The following is a 15,174-nucleotide window of genomic DNA, read 5'->3' on the forward strand; positions in this document are numbered from 1 at the left end:
CCTGATCAAATTCTGAATTATCTACTAGGTCTATATACTTCACACCGGAGAAGGGCAAGACTGTGATGACCCACTGCAGTTCACTTAGTTGCTATTGCATGGTTGCATCACAGAACTTTATCAAATTAAATCCAAAATATGCCTTTTAAACAGTAACCAAGGTGGTTATTCATTTCTTGTTAACGAATATTTGATGTGGATCTACAAATGTGATGGTATGCAAGAGAACAGATGCACATATATTGTAAAAGGGCCATACACCATGTTTCTATGAACTGTGTGCTGAAAACACGCACAGGTGGGTGCTTGTGCAATGTACCTATTCAGTCACTAGGAAATCCCCTCCCTTAAGCTTCACTTTGTGTGTTATATAATGTATTGCTGCATAAACCAGAACCTGATGAGACGTCTGCTTTCACCTCAATTACATTGTGTATATTAATTTGAAATAACAGTAACATTCTACATCATAACATTGGAATTATTGTTTTTCACAAATCATTGACATAAATGAATTGCTATTAACATGATGCAACATTGGTGATTACAATTTGAGATTTACATTTATTTGCATATCTCTTAGAATGGCATTCCAAGGCACTGGCTAACACTATTTATAATGCTCTATGACTGGTCTCAGACTATATAACAAATAGATATACAAACATGATAGCAGGATTCATGATTATTTGCAATCAAATTATAATGCAGAAAAAAATGCTACTTGAAGAAACGTTTTGCTAAACTTTTGTGCAACTTTTAATACCATTTCTCTGAAGTATTGTTTAGCACAACGTGGTTGATGCATGCCAATACTTAAAAAGAATAATAAGGTAGAGTCAATGTAATACCATTATAGACACCATTATGTACATCATAAAAATGTAATTAGGGGTTCTAAGTAACAAAACTACACCCAGAGGTATATGTCCTTGCACTTGTGCAGATTTACAACTTTCAGCTTTTCGCAAGTGATTAAAGAGATAGCCTTGGAGTCAGTACACCTAGCAAACATTTATAAATTCCATCTCATGCAAAAATCTGCTGAAAGACTGCAAATTCACTTTGGTTCTTATAACCTTACTTTCTACCCTGGAGAAAATGTACTCTGCCCTTGTCAATCTTTTCCAGAGCGGGAAGAGATTGGAGAAGAGTTGGTGAATACCCTTAAATGTGTTAAACAGGAACACGGCCGTCGGATCCGGACGCTGTACACGCCGCAGCTTCGCGTGATATAGGTAAGCCACTTGGAATTTGCGGAGATATGCACCGACTCTGAACGTAAGGAATGAAACAGCATGGGACTATTCAGGAGCGTAACTCCCCCATTATTTTGGTGTTGTTTCAGCTTGAAGCGCGGTTTACACAGATAGCTCCCACGACTTCCAAGTATTCCATATACCAAAAGGTAAGAGCGTACGTATATCATCCTGATTTGGGATGTTTTAAGTCATATATTGCAATAGAACTTTGTATTGATATTACCCATGATTCCCACAGAGCATTACCGGACTCGTCGTGGGCCATCTAGAAAGAAACCCCTAAATACTTGAGAGCGTCACTCTGATTTGTATTGGCGTCTTTGAAGAAGTAAGTGCACAGAATGGCTACTTACTATGGTTTTTTGCAAAGAGTGCCTCATATTAACAGACTATTTGTGGTGAGGGGAGAAGTGTGTTGGTACCGTACACGCATGATCTCAAGAGGAAATAGCAGTTTTGTGACAGGCTAAGGTGCATTGTCCTTTCTGGTGTTTAGCTGGTGTTTTTGCACTTACAAGAACAGGCGACTAGATAGAATATGTCTTCCATATCACTGCATTCTGAAACTAGGAAGTGCAGAGATATGTTTTGTAATTGAGACTATTAATTTGATTGCAGAATTGTCCACACATTGGATACTAGATCGCAGTATCCACGGTCAAGGGCCCGGCTGGGTTGGAAGTATCACCAGCTGAGCGGTGAGCTTTCTTTTATATATTTTTTGTTTCACATTCTCACAACAGTATTGTTTTTGTCCGTATATTTGACTTAAGACAATTAGTAATGAGGTTTTTCCGTTATCATGTTTTATTATTCTGTCGTGTGGATATATAGACCTTCTGACTGGATCTCAGCCAATTAGGTATGTGACGGATATGTTTTTAGGGACGGAGTCTTTGGACTACTCACATATTCACTATAGCATGCTGTATGACTGAATCGTACACTAATAGTCCACTTCTATCACAGAGATTCTGCCTCTTTCATGTGAATTGTTCTGTCACACCCAAGGATGACTTCACTAAATCACTATTGAACTGCACGGTTAGAAATAATAGTGATAATACTTCACACTTACGACACGAATGTGTTGGGGTGGCACTCAAGATACACAGATACATTTGTGTACATTGGTAGCAGCAACCACTGAGCATGCAAGATCATGTAACCAGGTCTTACGGTGAAATGTAATTGTGCGAGATACATGCTCCATTGTCAACTTTTGTTCATTGCAGCCCTGAGGAATCGCGAATGCGATGAAACACGTGTCGGCTGGCTGTTCGCAACATTAAAGACTCCAAGATCTACGCATTGAGAGTTCTTTGTTTTGATAATTCTGTCACTTATGTTATTTGCTTGGTTTTACTCGTGTTACTTAACACTGTACACACTGTTTAGAGTGCAACGACAATCAATTTTACCCTTAAATGTGTTAGTTTGTGGGCGTGCAGAGTGTCACAGCCTATTTCAAACCTGTAGCTAATACATCCTGGCTACTTCCATGCCCCCTGTATGGAGATTTACAGAAAGGTGGCAAAATCATAACTTTGCTAAAATCCAAACCCAGGTATAATACACAACCTGGCACAATACAAAATCTGGCATAATCAGACAAGCTATTAACAGAGCTCTGATAAAATGAGCACACTGCTATAATTTGTCACCTCACTCCATGGCCACAAAAAGATACGCAGATTTTTTATACAGGACAAATAGATTTACGAAGCATCCTTTCTCTTGGATGAGTAAATATTTTATGAAATTCCATACCCCTGGATGGCATTCAAATATACTAGGAGTTCAACCTTCCATGTGATGTACATGGTAAGGTGGTTTACTGTCACTCACTAGGACACCCAGAGTGTCCTCCCATTGAGTTCCATTAGCACAGGCTGATGCACACACTACTGAAAAGGTCCACTACCTACGTCAAACAAACTAATGCTATTTTGGCTGCAGTCCTTCACCGTTCTGGAGAGTCTTGGCAAAACAATAAAATAAATGACAACATCAAAAGGTCTGTGTCTTTATGTGGGAGCACAAGATGAATGCAACTGTGAGAAGGTGGAGCGGTCTTCTCGTCCAAGAGCAATGTACTCTTCATCATCAGCGTGTCTAATGCAGAATCAAAATGCAATTCTTATGATGTCCTTCATTAAAAGCACAAATGTTTTTACTTGTGCATTTTGCTGAGAAAGCAAGAGCTATTTCAATCTTTTCACTAGCCCCCGATTCCTTCACAATTACCGTGTCACTGGGACCATGAGGCAAATGCTGTACTGTTATCTCACTAGCTTACTTCTGGGATATTGCTCGGCTAGCTCAAAACGCCTCAGCTGTTCTTATAGATTTTCCAGTACCACTGGACATCGAGGTATGTAGTTCTCACACTAAAAGCCAATTTCTTCCATTCCTTTTGCCTTCCAATTGTACAGAAAATGCACTAATCAAAATGTACAGTGCCTGGTCTGTAATGCAAACGATAATATTATGCACACAGAGTCACTAGCAATCAGTGATGTTTATCACACCGGCCATAGGGTTTTCCCACTCACCATTCTTCCACCCAACAGAAGCCCTGCCCCCTCCAGGACCTACTTAATGCGCGACCGCATTAGAAGGCACCTGGGCACCCACCTTGCCTGTTACCTCCAGATCCTGCTTCTTCCAGCCTTATCGCGTGACAAAAGCCTCTGCCTGGGTTTTCACGCCAAGGTTTTTCGATCACCATTCTTTCCGCCAACAGAAGCCCTAGCTCCCACTGACCGAAGCCCTGCCCACCTCAGGACCTACTTAATGCAGGCCCAGTGCAACCGCACTACTGGCGTGCCAAAGGCAAGCCTGTCTGTGCTCATCCACGACTTGACCGCGTCCAGTGCCACCATCCGTGCCAAAGGCAAGCCTGTCTGTGCTCATCCACGACTTGACCGCGCCCAGTGCTACAATCCCTGGGCCTCCTGCAGATACACCATCGGTGAGCTCTACACCCTCGACCCAGCAACAAGCACTGCCATCCATGCTCCACGATAGGACCTTTCACCTGCACCCACTGCCAGTTCACCTGCTACAGTACGCACACCAGCCCACCACCAGCCCCACCCCCAACACACCACAGACACCACCTGAACAAAAATGAAGCCAGAATCAGCCACATACTCACCGCCTTATTCAACACCTGAATTGCCACAGCCATCTTCACCGGGGAATGCCTTACTATAGAAACCATTGGCAGACTCCAGTAAACTCAAGAACTACTGGCCAATCTCACTGCCCCGGGCCATAGTATTAGAAAAAGCCATCAGCCAACAACTCTCCTCACATCTGGAACGGAACCTCCTAATCAACTCCTCCCAATCCGGATTCTGCAACACCACAGCACCGAGACACCATATAGAACACCACAGTCAGACTTGTCCTGGATCTCCCTGGATGAACCCACATCGCCCCCTACCTCAGGGAACTCCACTGGCTACCTGTACAGAAAATATGCACCAGACCCATGCATACAAGGCCCTATACAATTGAGGTACCGCCTACTTGAACCACCACCTGAACTTTCATCAACTCACCAGATATCATTTACTCTGCATCCCTTTCTCTAACCCTCACATCCCGCGTGCAGGGATGGCTTTAGCTCTGGTGGCGCCCTGTGCGACAATGTTAGTTGGCGCCCCCCAATGACCACCCCCACCACGGATTCTCTCACTTGCACCCTTTAACAGTGACCAAGTCTCTATAACCACTCTCGTTAAGATGCATTGAATTAGTTATATAGCGCCACTCATACCAGTGAAGGATGTCAGAGCACTTTGCATCACACACACAGTACACAAAGACAATCAAACATATGTGTGTAAATCAGCTTATAAGATATGTTACATAAGCCAAAGGACTAAAAGTGTAGGAGTCACATGTCATCCATACTTGTAGGTAGTATAGTTTAGGAGCGCTTGGTGTGGAGAAGCACAAACTCAGCAAGGAAAAAGAAACAGCATAGTTGGGAGTTTTCTTTAATAATAAGAATCAATATATACGCAAATTAACCCTTTTTGCAAAATTAATCTATGCTCTAATGTATACTTTGCAGTGTGTATGCAGCTCTATGATGAAAGTTAATACCTCAATGTTCTATATTAGGATTTTAAATTTTAAATGGCAAGTAACAAAAGGTTGTATCTTTTAAAAGCAATAACCTGCTGATCTATTTACATTATATGCACTCTCGAATCTACATTGTACACGTTCTTTATAGCAGGCATATTAACCCTCTGCACTACCTTAACATAAGTCAAAACATCAAATATACAAAACTTCAATCTCTCTCCCAGAAGAACATTAATCAAAGGCGTTAACTTGACATTTTTGTGAGGCCTGGTAATTGCTGGAGGAAAGGAAAGAGGCAGCAGGTGCTTTAAAAACATAATAAACTTACAAACACGGCGCCCCCAGGAAGCCAGCACCCGGTGCGGTGGCACTGGTCGCACCGCCCTAGAGCCGGCCCTGCCTGCATGTAGCAGATGCGGAGGTCGCTCGTTCTCCTTCCTAACTCCAAAGTCAAGGAACGAGCTACCCTTTCATCTACAGACCTCCCCTTCTCTTTCAGAGTTTCGAAAGTTACTGAAAGCATGGCTATTCGGCTAATGAACTGGACTCTGCCAGTACCTGGATACCCTCATGGGTGACAAGAAGCACTCTACAAATCTAATGATTGATTGATATGCTGCTGTCTATTATTATATGGTCAATGACATGTGCAGTCATAGTAAAGTATCACACTTGCTAATATTCAGTTATTCTTTACTGTGAATTCAACAAATCAGAAACTTTTCACAGTTTATTGTAAACAGCAATTTAGCATGACTTATGTTCACAAGGGTAAGTTTGTGTCTGCCTTGCAGTTGGTTCAACTGCATGTTGAAGTCTGACGCCAGAAAGCAGTTTCTAAAGCATTATGTTGGAGTTGCTTTTGTCGGCCCCTCCATTTTATAACAAATGTAATTGTTGGTTTAATTCTGGAACCATCCATAGTGAATGTTACTACAATGAGTGTAAACAAAAGGATTACAGAAACCAAAGACACAGAGGTGCTGCTTTGGATACTCCTACCCACTCCCCATGTATCCCCAAACCATGATCTTCCAGTATATGTTTCCCAGTCCGAAATCCAGTTAGTCCAGTGTTGGGACACCATACGGTTGTCCCTATTATGTGTGTATCCTCACAGAGAGACTCAACCCAATCTATCCTAGGAGTAATCATGATACTTTGATATTCCACCCAAGATCTCCATATTTTAATGTATTTCCTGGGGCATTCCAGACCTTCATATACTGCCCTCTCAATACACAAACAACAATCCATTCCCGATTTCTGCTTCCCAACCGAGGAAGTGTCTTTGTTTTTCCAAACAATGGGTAATGTCTTGTTTCATCACTGTGAGTCCCAGCCAAAGTAGTGTTAATTGTTGACTGTCCCAGTCAATGATTGTATTGATGTGTAGGAGGACAAGCTTGGGGTCATACCCGATGTGCCACCCAGAACCCTCTGTAATCAATTCCCTAATCTTGCTGAAAACAGCTCTGCTTTTGTCTCATAGAAAACAACAACTGATGATGTTCTCAAACGCACACATGACCCATCAGCAACCAGCTTCTTCTCTTTGCAGACTCAAGAAAGAAAAGCCAAAGATTCAAGGCCCTTTTCTTGGCTCACTGGCAGTTTATACTCTCAATAGTTGCTGGAGGGACTTTCTTTTTTCCTGTTTCTGTCAAAATGATCATTCAGAATCTACCCTCAGCGTATAACCTGTTTCCACGCTACAAGAGTAGCACACACTCACCAAAACATTTTACCACTGGTTGTTACCGCAGTAACCTCACTAAGATTTGCATATACACCATATGGGATTACATCAACGACAAATTGTCAAAACTGAAAGCCCCACAAAAACAAATGTAGCGAGCTGATAAGGGGTTTGAGAAAGCCACGAGTCTGAGAGTAAAGGAGAAAGAATACAAAGAAGCATAGCATAATATTCACAATTAAACATCTCTACACTTTGACTTATTTGTAAAAGAGAACTAAGTACACATGCCTGAACCAAATGATCTGAGCTGCTGAAAGTAAATATATATTTCCGGCTTGAAAGCCTTCTAAAAAAACGCATATTGTTTTAAAACCTATGACTGAAAGTTTACCAAATAGTGAGAAAACTGGAAGACGGAGCGAGTGAGGTTATGTATGAAAAATTGCTAACAAAAGTGAATACATTCACCAGTAGGTTAGAAAGTTCTAAAAGAGTCATTGTTAATAATATTTTAGTTCTCTGTCGCCTCAAAATAGGAGGAATAACAACCCAACAGTACACACTATCTTCTTGGATCAAGACTTTTTTTTACAGTGGCGGTCCTTGGAATTTGGAAACACCTTACACATTAGTCCAGAATGAAAATGAGTTTCTGTAGGGTAAAAATATCTACAGAAAAGGGTTTCTGGAAAATCAGACTTTTGATTCAAAGTAGGTCCTCAGAAAGACTAGATATTCGAACCTGCCAGTCTTTCTTTGAATTTCTGTCATAACAGTAGATGCACAAATAAATTCACTATATTTCCCTTTACAATAATAAACGATTATTCACATTTAATTTTAAAATATTATATCCATGCATTGCTCCTATGCCACACACACACACACCAGTGCATTACAAAATGGTGAAATACAAGTAAAATCAGCTAATGGCTAAAGTGTACTACTTAGACCAAACATATCTGGTGCAAAGCAAGAACTTGCACAGTACAATTTCAGGGTCTGCTGAAGAGAGATACAGATCTTTTCTCAGGACGGTGCAGAGGCCACAGGACCACGTAACTTGGAGAGGAAACTATTTGACACACGGCAAGTAGATACGGATTGTTCAAACTCACACCTTCCGTTAAAAGGGATAAAACAGTGAGGAAGAAACACATGTATTTGAACTCTACGATTACTGTGCCTTGGCCCCCAACATACGACACAAACATTTGCCAGACTCTGCCTCGGCCCTCTAATATCCCTCATTTTCCCTAGGGATAATAATCAGTCTACCCCATACCTCACTTAGCATTTTACCAATATACTCATATTGCGATCATCATCAACCTTCCTATTTCAATGTTTTGTTTTACCTGTTGCTCAGCAAGTTTTCGCCTGATTTCCTGGTCATCACAGATATCATAAACAACTGGTTTAGAAAGTTCACACTCAATTCTAGCCAGCCAGGTTCGAAGGTTACTCATGTTTTTGTCCAGGTTCTGTATGATGATAAAGGTTTCCTTGAGTTTCTTCACCCTAGATACATTTAAAAAGACAATTTGTGAATAAATAATGAAGCCTTTCATTTACTGTTTGAACACAGAGAGAAACAGATACAAAAAGCATGATACACAGTGAGTCCAATGATGCAGCTTTACAATGGGAGCAACACACTCCCACAAAATCAGTGTCAGTTCTCGACTACAATTAAAACCAATAAAAACCATCAAAGACCGGTTAGATGGGTAAGAAGAGAACCAGTAGATTGCAGAGCCTATCATACCAAGGTTCTTTGGAATGCCAAGTATTTTAGGATGGTAACTGGCGTTAAAAGCTACACAAAGATCTAGGCGAATCAGGGAGAATGAGAGGTGGCAGAAGTGGGAAGAGGGGATAAAGTAAAATAGGTACATCCACACTTTTTCGGGGAAGCATAAGATACCAAAACACTGAAAACAAAGGTTCCTGTTCTACGGAAATAGGAACTATTTGCATGTAAAATAATCACCAACTGTTAAGTGAGGGCGAGAAGGATGAAACAAAAGGGAAACATATTAGATACTTGTATGGATTAAAGTACTTTATGGCTGGAAAATCAGGACCACACTGAACCTGTTTCGATTTCCGGGCTTCACCTGTGGTGCTCAATCAGTAAACTTGACAATCCGTGTATCTGCAGGAGGTGAACCATGCTTGGTTCATGGCAGGTGACAAAAGAGGTAAGGGTTATGCCTAAATGCACCCCGCCCATGCTGGACAGTGACTAATGCCTCCTTATACCAGTCTTTGCGGGGAAAGAGGCATCTTGGAACATGACTGAAGTACATTGGCAAGTTTCTATTTCCCTTTACTCCTGATAGGAGGCAGCCTACTACCATTTCCTAGGAAAATCCAGAGTTCCATAATATGGGTCCATACCTCCGTCCAGATCTGTGTGTGACTTGTCAAATGTGGGTGGATGCCTGGAAACTTGCGTTCATAGAGAAAAGGGTCTTATGGTTGAGACGGTGAATGCATGCACCAAACTGCTGTTCCCACTCAGCTTGTCACTGTCCTTCCTTTGGATATAACTTGCATGGTGCTGCCCTTGGGGTTCTATCAGTGAAACCCTGTAGATGTTTGGTGGGTGAGGGAATATACTTACGCTTCTCTGAAAGTTAGTTTCTGCTCCCCACAGTACCCAACAGCAGTAAAAAGGGGGTAAAAAGTGGGAGGACAACTGCAACAAAAGCGCACTTTCCTACAACCACCCTCAGTCTAGGTGAAGAAAGTGGCAGGGTAACAGCAGTACCATCTAACATCCTTCCTCCAACCGCAATTAAACAGGCTCTACAGTGTGTGGTGCACCCTGTGGAGATATCTGTACTGTCACCACCTATGCTTTCGGTTAAAGCACTCACTGGTTTGAGTACCACAGTGGAGCCATTCAGCACAAGTGAGTGAATGCCCTAGATTTGCCTCCCATCTACCCCTCACTCTCAGACCACACCCAACATTCTCCCAATTGTGCATGTGTGTACATGTTGAAACAAGTACTCAAAGTGTTGAACTGGGCGAGATACCAGCTGTAAGATTGGTGGAAACAATTGGAGTTCTGTTGGACAGGTATGTGGACTGTCTTACAACCTGTATGCAGAAATCCCAGAAGAAATTCAGGTGCGTACTGCCTGTATTGTCCGAAAAATGACAACCGGGAAAATATTGCCCATTGCGTAAATTCCCAGCCATTGTAACTACGCCTGTGCCTTTGGCTCCAATCAGGTTACGGAAAAGGTCTACCCAAAAGCAGTATGCAGGGAGTATGTTGTTAGCTCGTTCGCTCAGTTTGTACCAGACCCAATGGGTGCAATGTACCGGGTTAACATCAGTAACTGGTCTACTGCTGGAATGGCATAATATCCCTGAAAGGTTATAAGGCGAAGCAATTTCTGCTTCCACCGCCATAAGGCACAGGGTCAGACTGATTTGCATATGGCCATGTCTGAACTGGGGTGGCAGAGTGGGCTAAAGAACGGTGATGGATCAAACCCAGATCTTTTGACTGGGTGTGAGTGTTTGATTGGTTCAGATGCTCCGTCCATCACCACCCCCTTCTGTACCGCTTTGGCCGCCATAAGTGTGGCAGGATATGCTCAGACGTGAGTCCCTTGCTCACTTTGCCACTGGATTCAAGCAAGCCGGGCTGAAGACGGCTGTAATGCCAGAAACCGATCCTCGGAAGCTTGTTTCCGGTCCAGGGTAGGCATGGCTTGGCAGTTCGGGCTGGACTGTTCCCATGAGGCACAGGGTCAGACTGATTTGCATATGGCCCTGTCTGAACTGGGGTGGCAGAGTGGGCTAAAGAACGGTGATGGATCAAACCCAGATCTTTTGACTGGGTGTGGGTGTTTGATTTGTTCAGATGCTCCGTCCATCACCACCCCCTTTTGTACCGCTTTGGCCGCCATAAGTGTGGCAGGGTATGCTCAGACGTGAGTCCCTCGCTCACTTTGTCACTGGATTCAAGCAAGCCGGGCTGAAGACGGCTGTAATGCCAGAAACCGGTCCTCGGAAGCTTGTTTCCGGTCCAGGGAAGGCATGGCTTGGCAGGTCGGGCTGGACTGTTCCCATGAGGCACAGGGTCAACTGATTTGCATATGGCCATGTCTGAACTGGGGTGGCAGAGTGGGCTAAAGAACGGTGATGGATCAAACCCAGATCTTTTGACTGGGTGTTAGTGTTTGATTGGTTCAGATGCTCCGTCCATCACCACCCCCTTTTGTACCGCTTTGGCCGCCATAAGTGTGGCAGGGTATGCTCAGACGTGAGTATCTTGCTCACTTTACCACTGGATTCAAGCAAGCCGGGCTGAAGACGGCTGTAATGCCAGAAACCGGTCCTCAGAAGCTTGTTTCCGGTCCAGGGAAGGCATGGCTTGGCAGTTCGGGCTGGACTGTTCCCATGAGGCACAGGGTCAGACTGATTTGCATATGCCATGTCTGAACTGGGGTGGCAGAGTGGGCTAAAGAACGGTGATGGATCAAACCCAGATCTTTTGACTGGGTGTGAGTGTTTGATTGGCTCAGATGCTCCGTCCATCACCACCCCCTTTTGTACCACCCCCTTTTTCACCACCCCCTCTTGTACCGCCAGATACGGCATGAAAGGGTGGAAGATGACAACAGTAAGGGGCAAACTGCGCATGGACAGGGTAAATGGTATAACCCAAAATCTGGTGCAGTGATGACTCCTATTGGGTCCCTCCATTGAATGCTACAATATGAATGAAAGATTACCTTGATACCTTGTTGGTTTTTTTTTTAACCAAAAGCAGAGGTCGTCAACAATCGGAGATGGCAAACTACCTTCCAAATTGATGCATGTTTGTCAGCAGCAGGTTGCATTCTCAGAACACAAAAGCATGCAAGCGCATCTTCATTTAAATTTTGGATTCAAATTTTGATGTATGCTCTGAAGTCTCTAACCTTGATTAGGAACGCAAAGGCCAGACCGCTGTGAATCACTGCACCAACAGGCATTGGAGAAAGAACCCAGCATCTCCTGACCGCGCTAACCTGTGCCATAATATACACTCACAGTGATGCGCTCTTTCTGCATTAATGCTAAACAATTAGGTGCAGGGTTGCAACCAGGCACTGTGGATATTGTTCCATTTGGACTGTGTTCACCGCATACGCAGCGCCCAGACACCATGGCAGAATTGTGCAAATATCTCCATTGTGAGCGTGCAATGACGATGGCTGCACATCCCAGTGAGCAGATGCATTTACTGTTTTGTTCCTTGCATTGACAGACAAAGGCTGAAATGCTGCACACGGCGCTATTTGCTGCATCTGTGTCTGCCATGCACAAGCCACATGAAAGAAAGACTACCGTCCATGCCCTTGACTCTACGCTGCACAAGAAAGGGAGGTGGTGCCTTTCATATAAGATGCTTCTGAGCATGTATCAATCAAAACGAGCTACGCAGCCTCCCTAATTACGACTACGTGCATCAGGGGCTCAGAAAGCCATCCGTGCAGCTCTAAGCTATACTATAACCCAAGGTGTACCTGCAGCACACACACACACACAGCTGTTTCCCGGGCCCTCCACCACACACGCGCATATGCCTCTCAATAATACTGCTCGTCCCCCAAACCTGACCCGTGACCTCGCCAAAGAATCCCCCTTTGTAAATAAACATGGCAGACCAAATCTGCCCTTACCGCTCGTGAGGTAAAATCATTCCAAAGGGGGTGAAGCCAGGCCGGCGAGGAGAGCAGCGTCTGCCCACTCCCGCTCGTGGAGGAAGACAGACAGCCCGCCCTCCCCCCGGAGAGCCCGGCTTGCTCGACTGCTGCCTTAGAGCCCCTCGCCGGGGAGCCGCGGTGAGCGCTGACGCAGGCATGGCAGAAGAACCATTGTCACGGAGCAGGCAGACCACTCCTTTCTGAACGGCGGAGCGTGCCTTCGAGGATTTCAGCGCTGATTAAATAAATGCCCCAGAACACTTGAAATCAGATCCGCATTAGCAGAAAATTATCTGTGTGGCGAAGAATTCATTTATGTTTATTAAAAGTCTTTTCACTACAACGGATCGACGAGTTATTAAAGGCTTCGGAATTTAGCTAATATTATAACGGAGGCTCTAAAGTAAAAAAATATTTGACCAGGATCACACACTATTTGGTCAAGTGAAGAATCCGGATTTGGAACTCAGGTCTCTTTATTGCAGAGAGTAAACATTAGAGCTACTGGACAACACATCCCCAGTTCACATCTCAATAATGAAATTAGAGAAACTGTGAATCCATAAGAAATAAATATATGTACCTAAATCAAAAAAATGCTAAATGTTTACGACTTACAATGTGCATTGTAATTCAAAATTGCACTTGCAAACACTAGTGAGCGGTCCCGAGCAAGGAAGTAAAGTAGATATTTCACCCTTCTGTAAAATAGCAATAACATGCAAACACATTTCGTAAAAAGTAAGCTGTTAAGATTTGACAGCTTACTCTTTGCATGTGGATTCGGCTGGCATCGGAAGGACCCTCCGACCAATAAGTGCTCGCCCAGATGTTCCATTCACAAGGAAACTTTCTGTGGCATTTTTGGCACGCGGCCAGCGATCACAAAGCGGGCACAAAGCAAAAGCGTCTGCTGAGCCGGAGGCCCACTGTCCCCAGCAGTCCTGCATCTCAGCATCCCCCGCTGTGCACAGTGAGGCGCAATGCCCAGTTCACCCGTCACTGACCTCAATAAGGGGGACGCGTGCCTGAATGTGATCAGTGCCTTCATTCACCAGGGGCAGGCTTCTTGCAGCACAGTGCCAAGCAACGCACGGCGAGCGGCCTCTTTGTCAATCAGATCCCCTTTGAGTCATCACTTGCCTACAACCAATGAGAGCACTATTGGGATGGGTAACTGCAGCACATTTCAACGTGCAGCCCTGTAACCTCCCAGCCTCCTCTATGATCCATCCGAGTGCGGATGTGTCTTTGAGGTATCACTTTAGCAAGAAACTTAGACAACTCAATTTACCACGAGCAGTAAAAAAAACGCCCCCTGACCTCGGTATACTTTGTAATACTTTAGAGCACCTGCTACACTGTTAAAATATGTCTCCATTGAGTTCATTATGCAAAGGAGAGGAATTTTATTTGTATCCTACCACTGACGTCTTCAGACATCCCAAGTCTTGCTGAACAAGGGTCGGGATTTCCTGATTGGTTACTCTCTCTGATGCGAGTTTTTATTTTCTTTAAGTGATACTTACTGCACACACTACAAACAAAATGCCCCCTCGGGCTTCTTGGAGTACAATAGGGATGGAGTAATGAAGAACTCAGCGCTGTGAACTAGTGCAGACTGCCAAGAAGGCTTGGAGAGGGGCAAAGGATCTTGACTCGGCCTTTTGGTTTGTTTTGGGAAGGAATGGAAAGCAGTTATTGCAATCCAGTGCCAGGGATCTGCTGAAATGGGAGAAGGGATAGGTCTTCGCACTCTGGAAGAACCTTTCGGTGCAGCTTAGCTGTCCATAAGGCACAATATCATATACCTCACAGGCAAACATAGGCTAGGACCCACTGCAGATAGAAATATTGTCCTCAGAAGCCACAGAATAGTTCCAAGATAGTGGGCATCATGAAGGGGGGTTAAGTTAGAGTTGTAAAGGGCCAGATAAAAGCGGAGAGGTAAGAGCGAGAGACTATGGTACATATATAAGACCTTTGTTATTACAGGTCTAGTATTACCTATTATTATGATTATAGTGGTACCTATACTTCTACATATGAGGAATGAGAATGAAATTGCTAAATACTATTATAACAGGGTATAGTTTACATTTACGAATACCCAATTCTGATCGCATGCGAAAGCTGAAAGACAGACTAAAGCTAGATAACCTGACAGAAAGAGTTAGCTAGATAGAATCAGAAAGATGCGTGTTGGCCCTTTGTTTAAAGGCCTGTTGTATTCAACTATAGAGACATTGAACGATCTGCTTCTTAAACTATGATGCCAACTTGTGAATGAGCGCAATGTAAGCTGTTGGTATAAGCATCGCCAGAGTCAGCCACTGATACACAAGACTATACTGCAATATTTGTTACGGTTTTGCTGTAGAAGTTCACC

The 15,174-nt window shown here is 43.8% G+C and overlaps 1 protein-coding gene across 1 annotated transcript in view; it reads right to left on the bottom strand.

Moving 5' to 3' along the window:
• Window positions 1-15,174, bottom strand: part of SYNE2 (spectrin repeat containing nuclear envelope protein 2) — a 1,843,566-nt gene that overhangs the window by 139,687 nt on the left and 1,688,705 nt on the right. Inside the window, exon 133 of the mRNA XM_078660317.1 lies at window positions 8,427-8,589. Coding sequence (XP_078516443.1) covers window positions 8,427-8,589 — 163 coding nt within the window. The remainder of the gene's footprint in view (window positions 1-8,426; window positions 8,590-15,174) is intronic.

Source organism: Lissotriton helveticus, chromosome 9 (genome assembly GCF_964261635.1).
Source record: "Lissotriton helveticus chromosome 9, aLisHel1.1, whole genome shotgun sequence".
Lineage (NCBI taxonomy): Eukaryota > Metazoa > Chordata > Amphibia > Caudata > Salamandridae > Lissotriton > Lissotriton helveticus.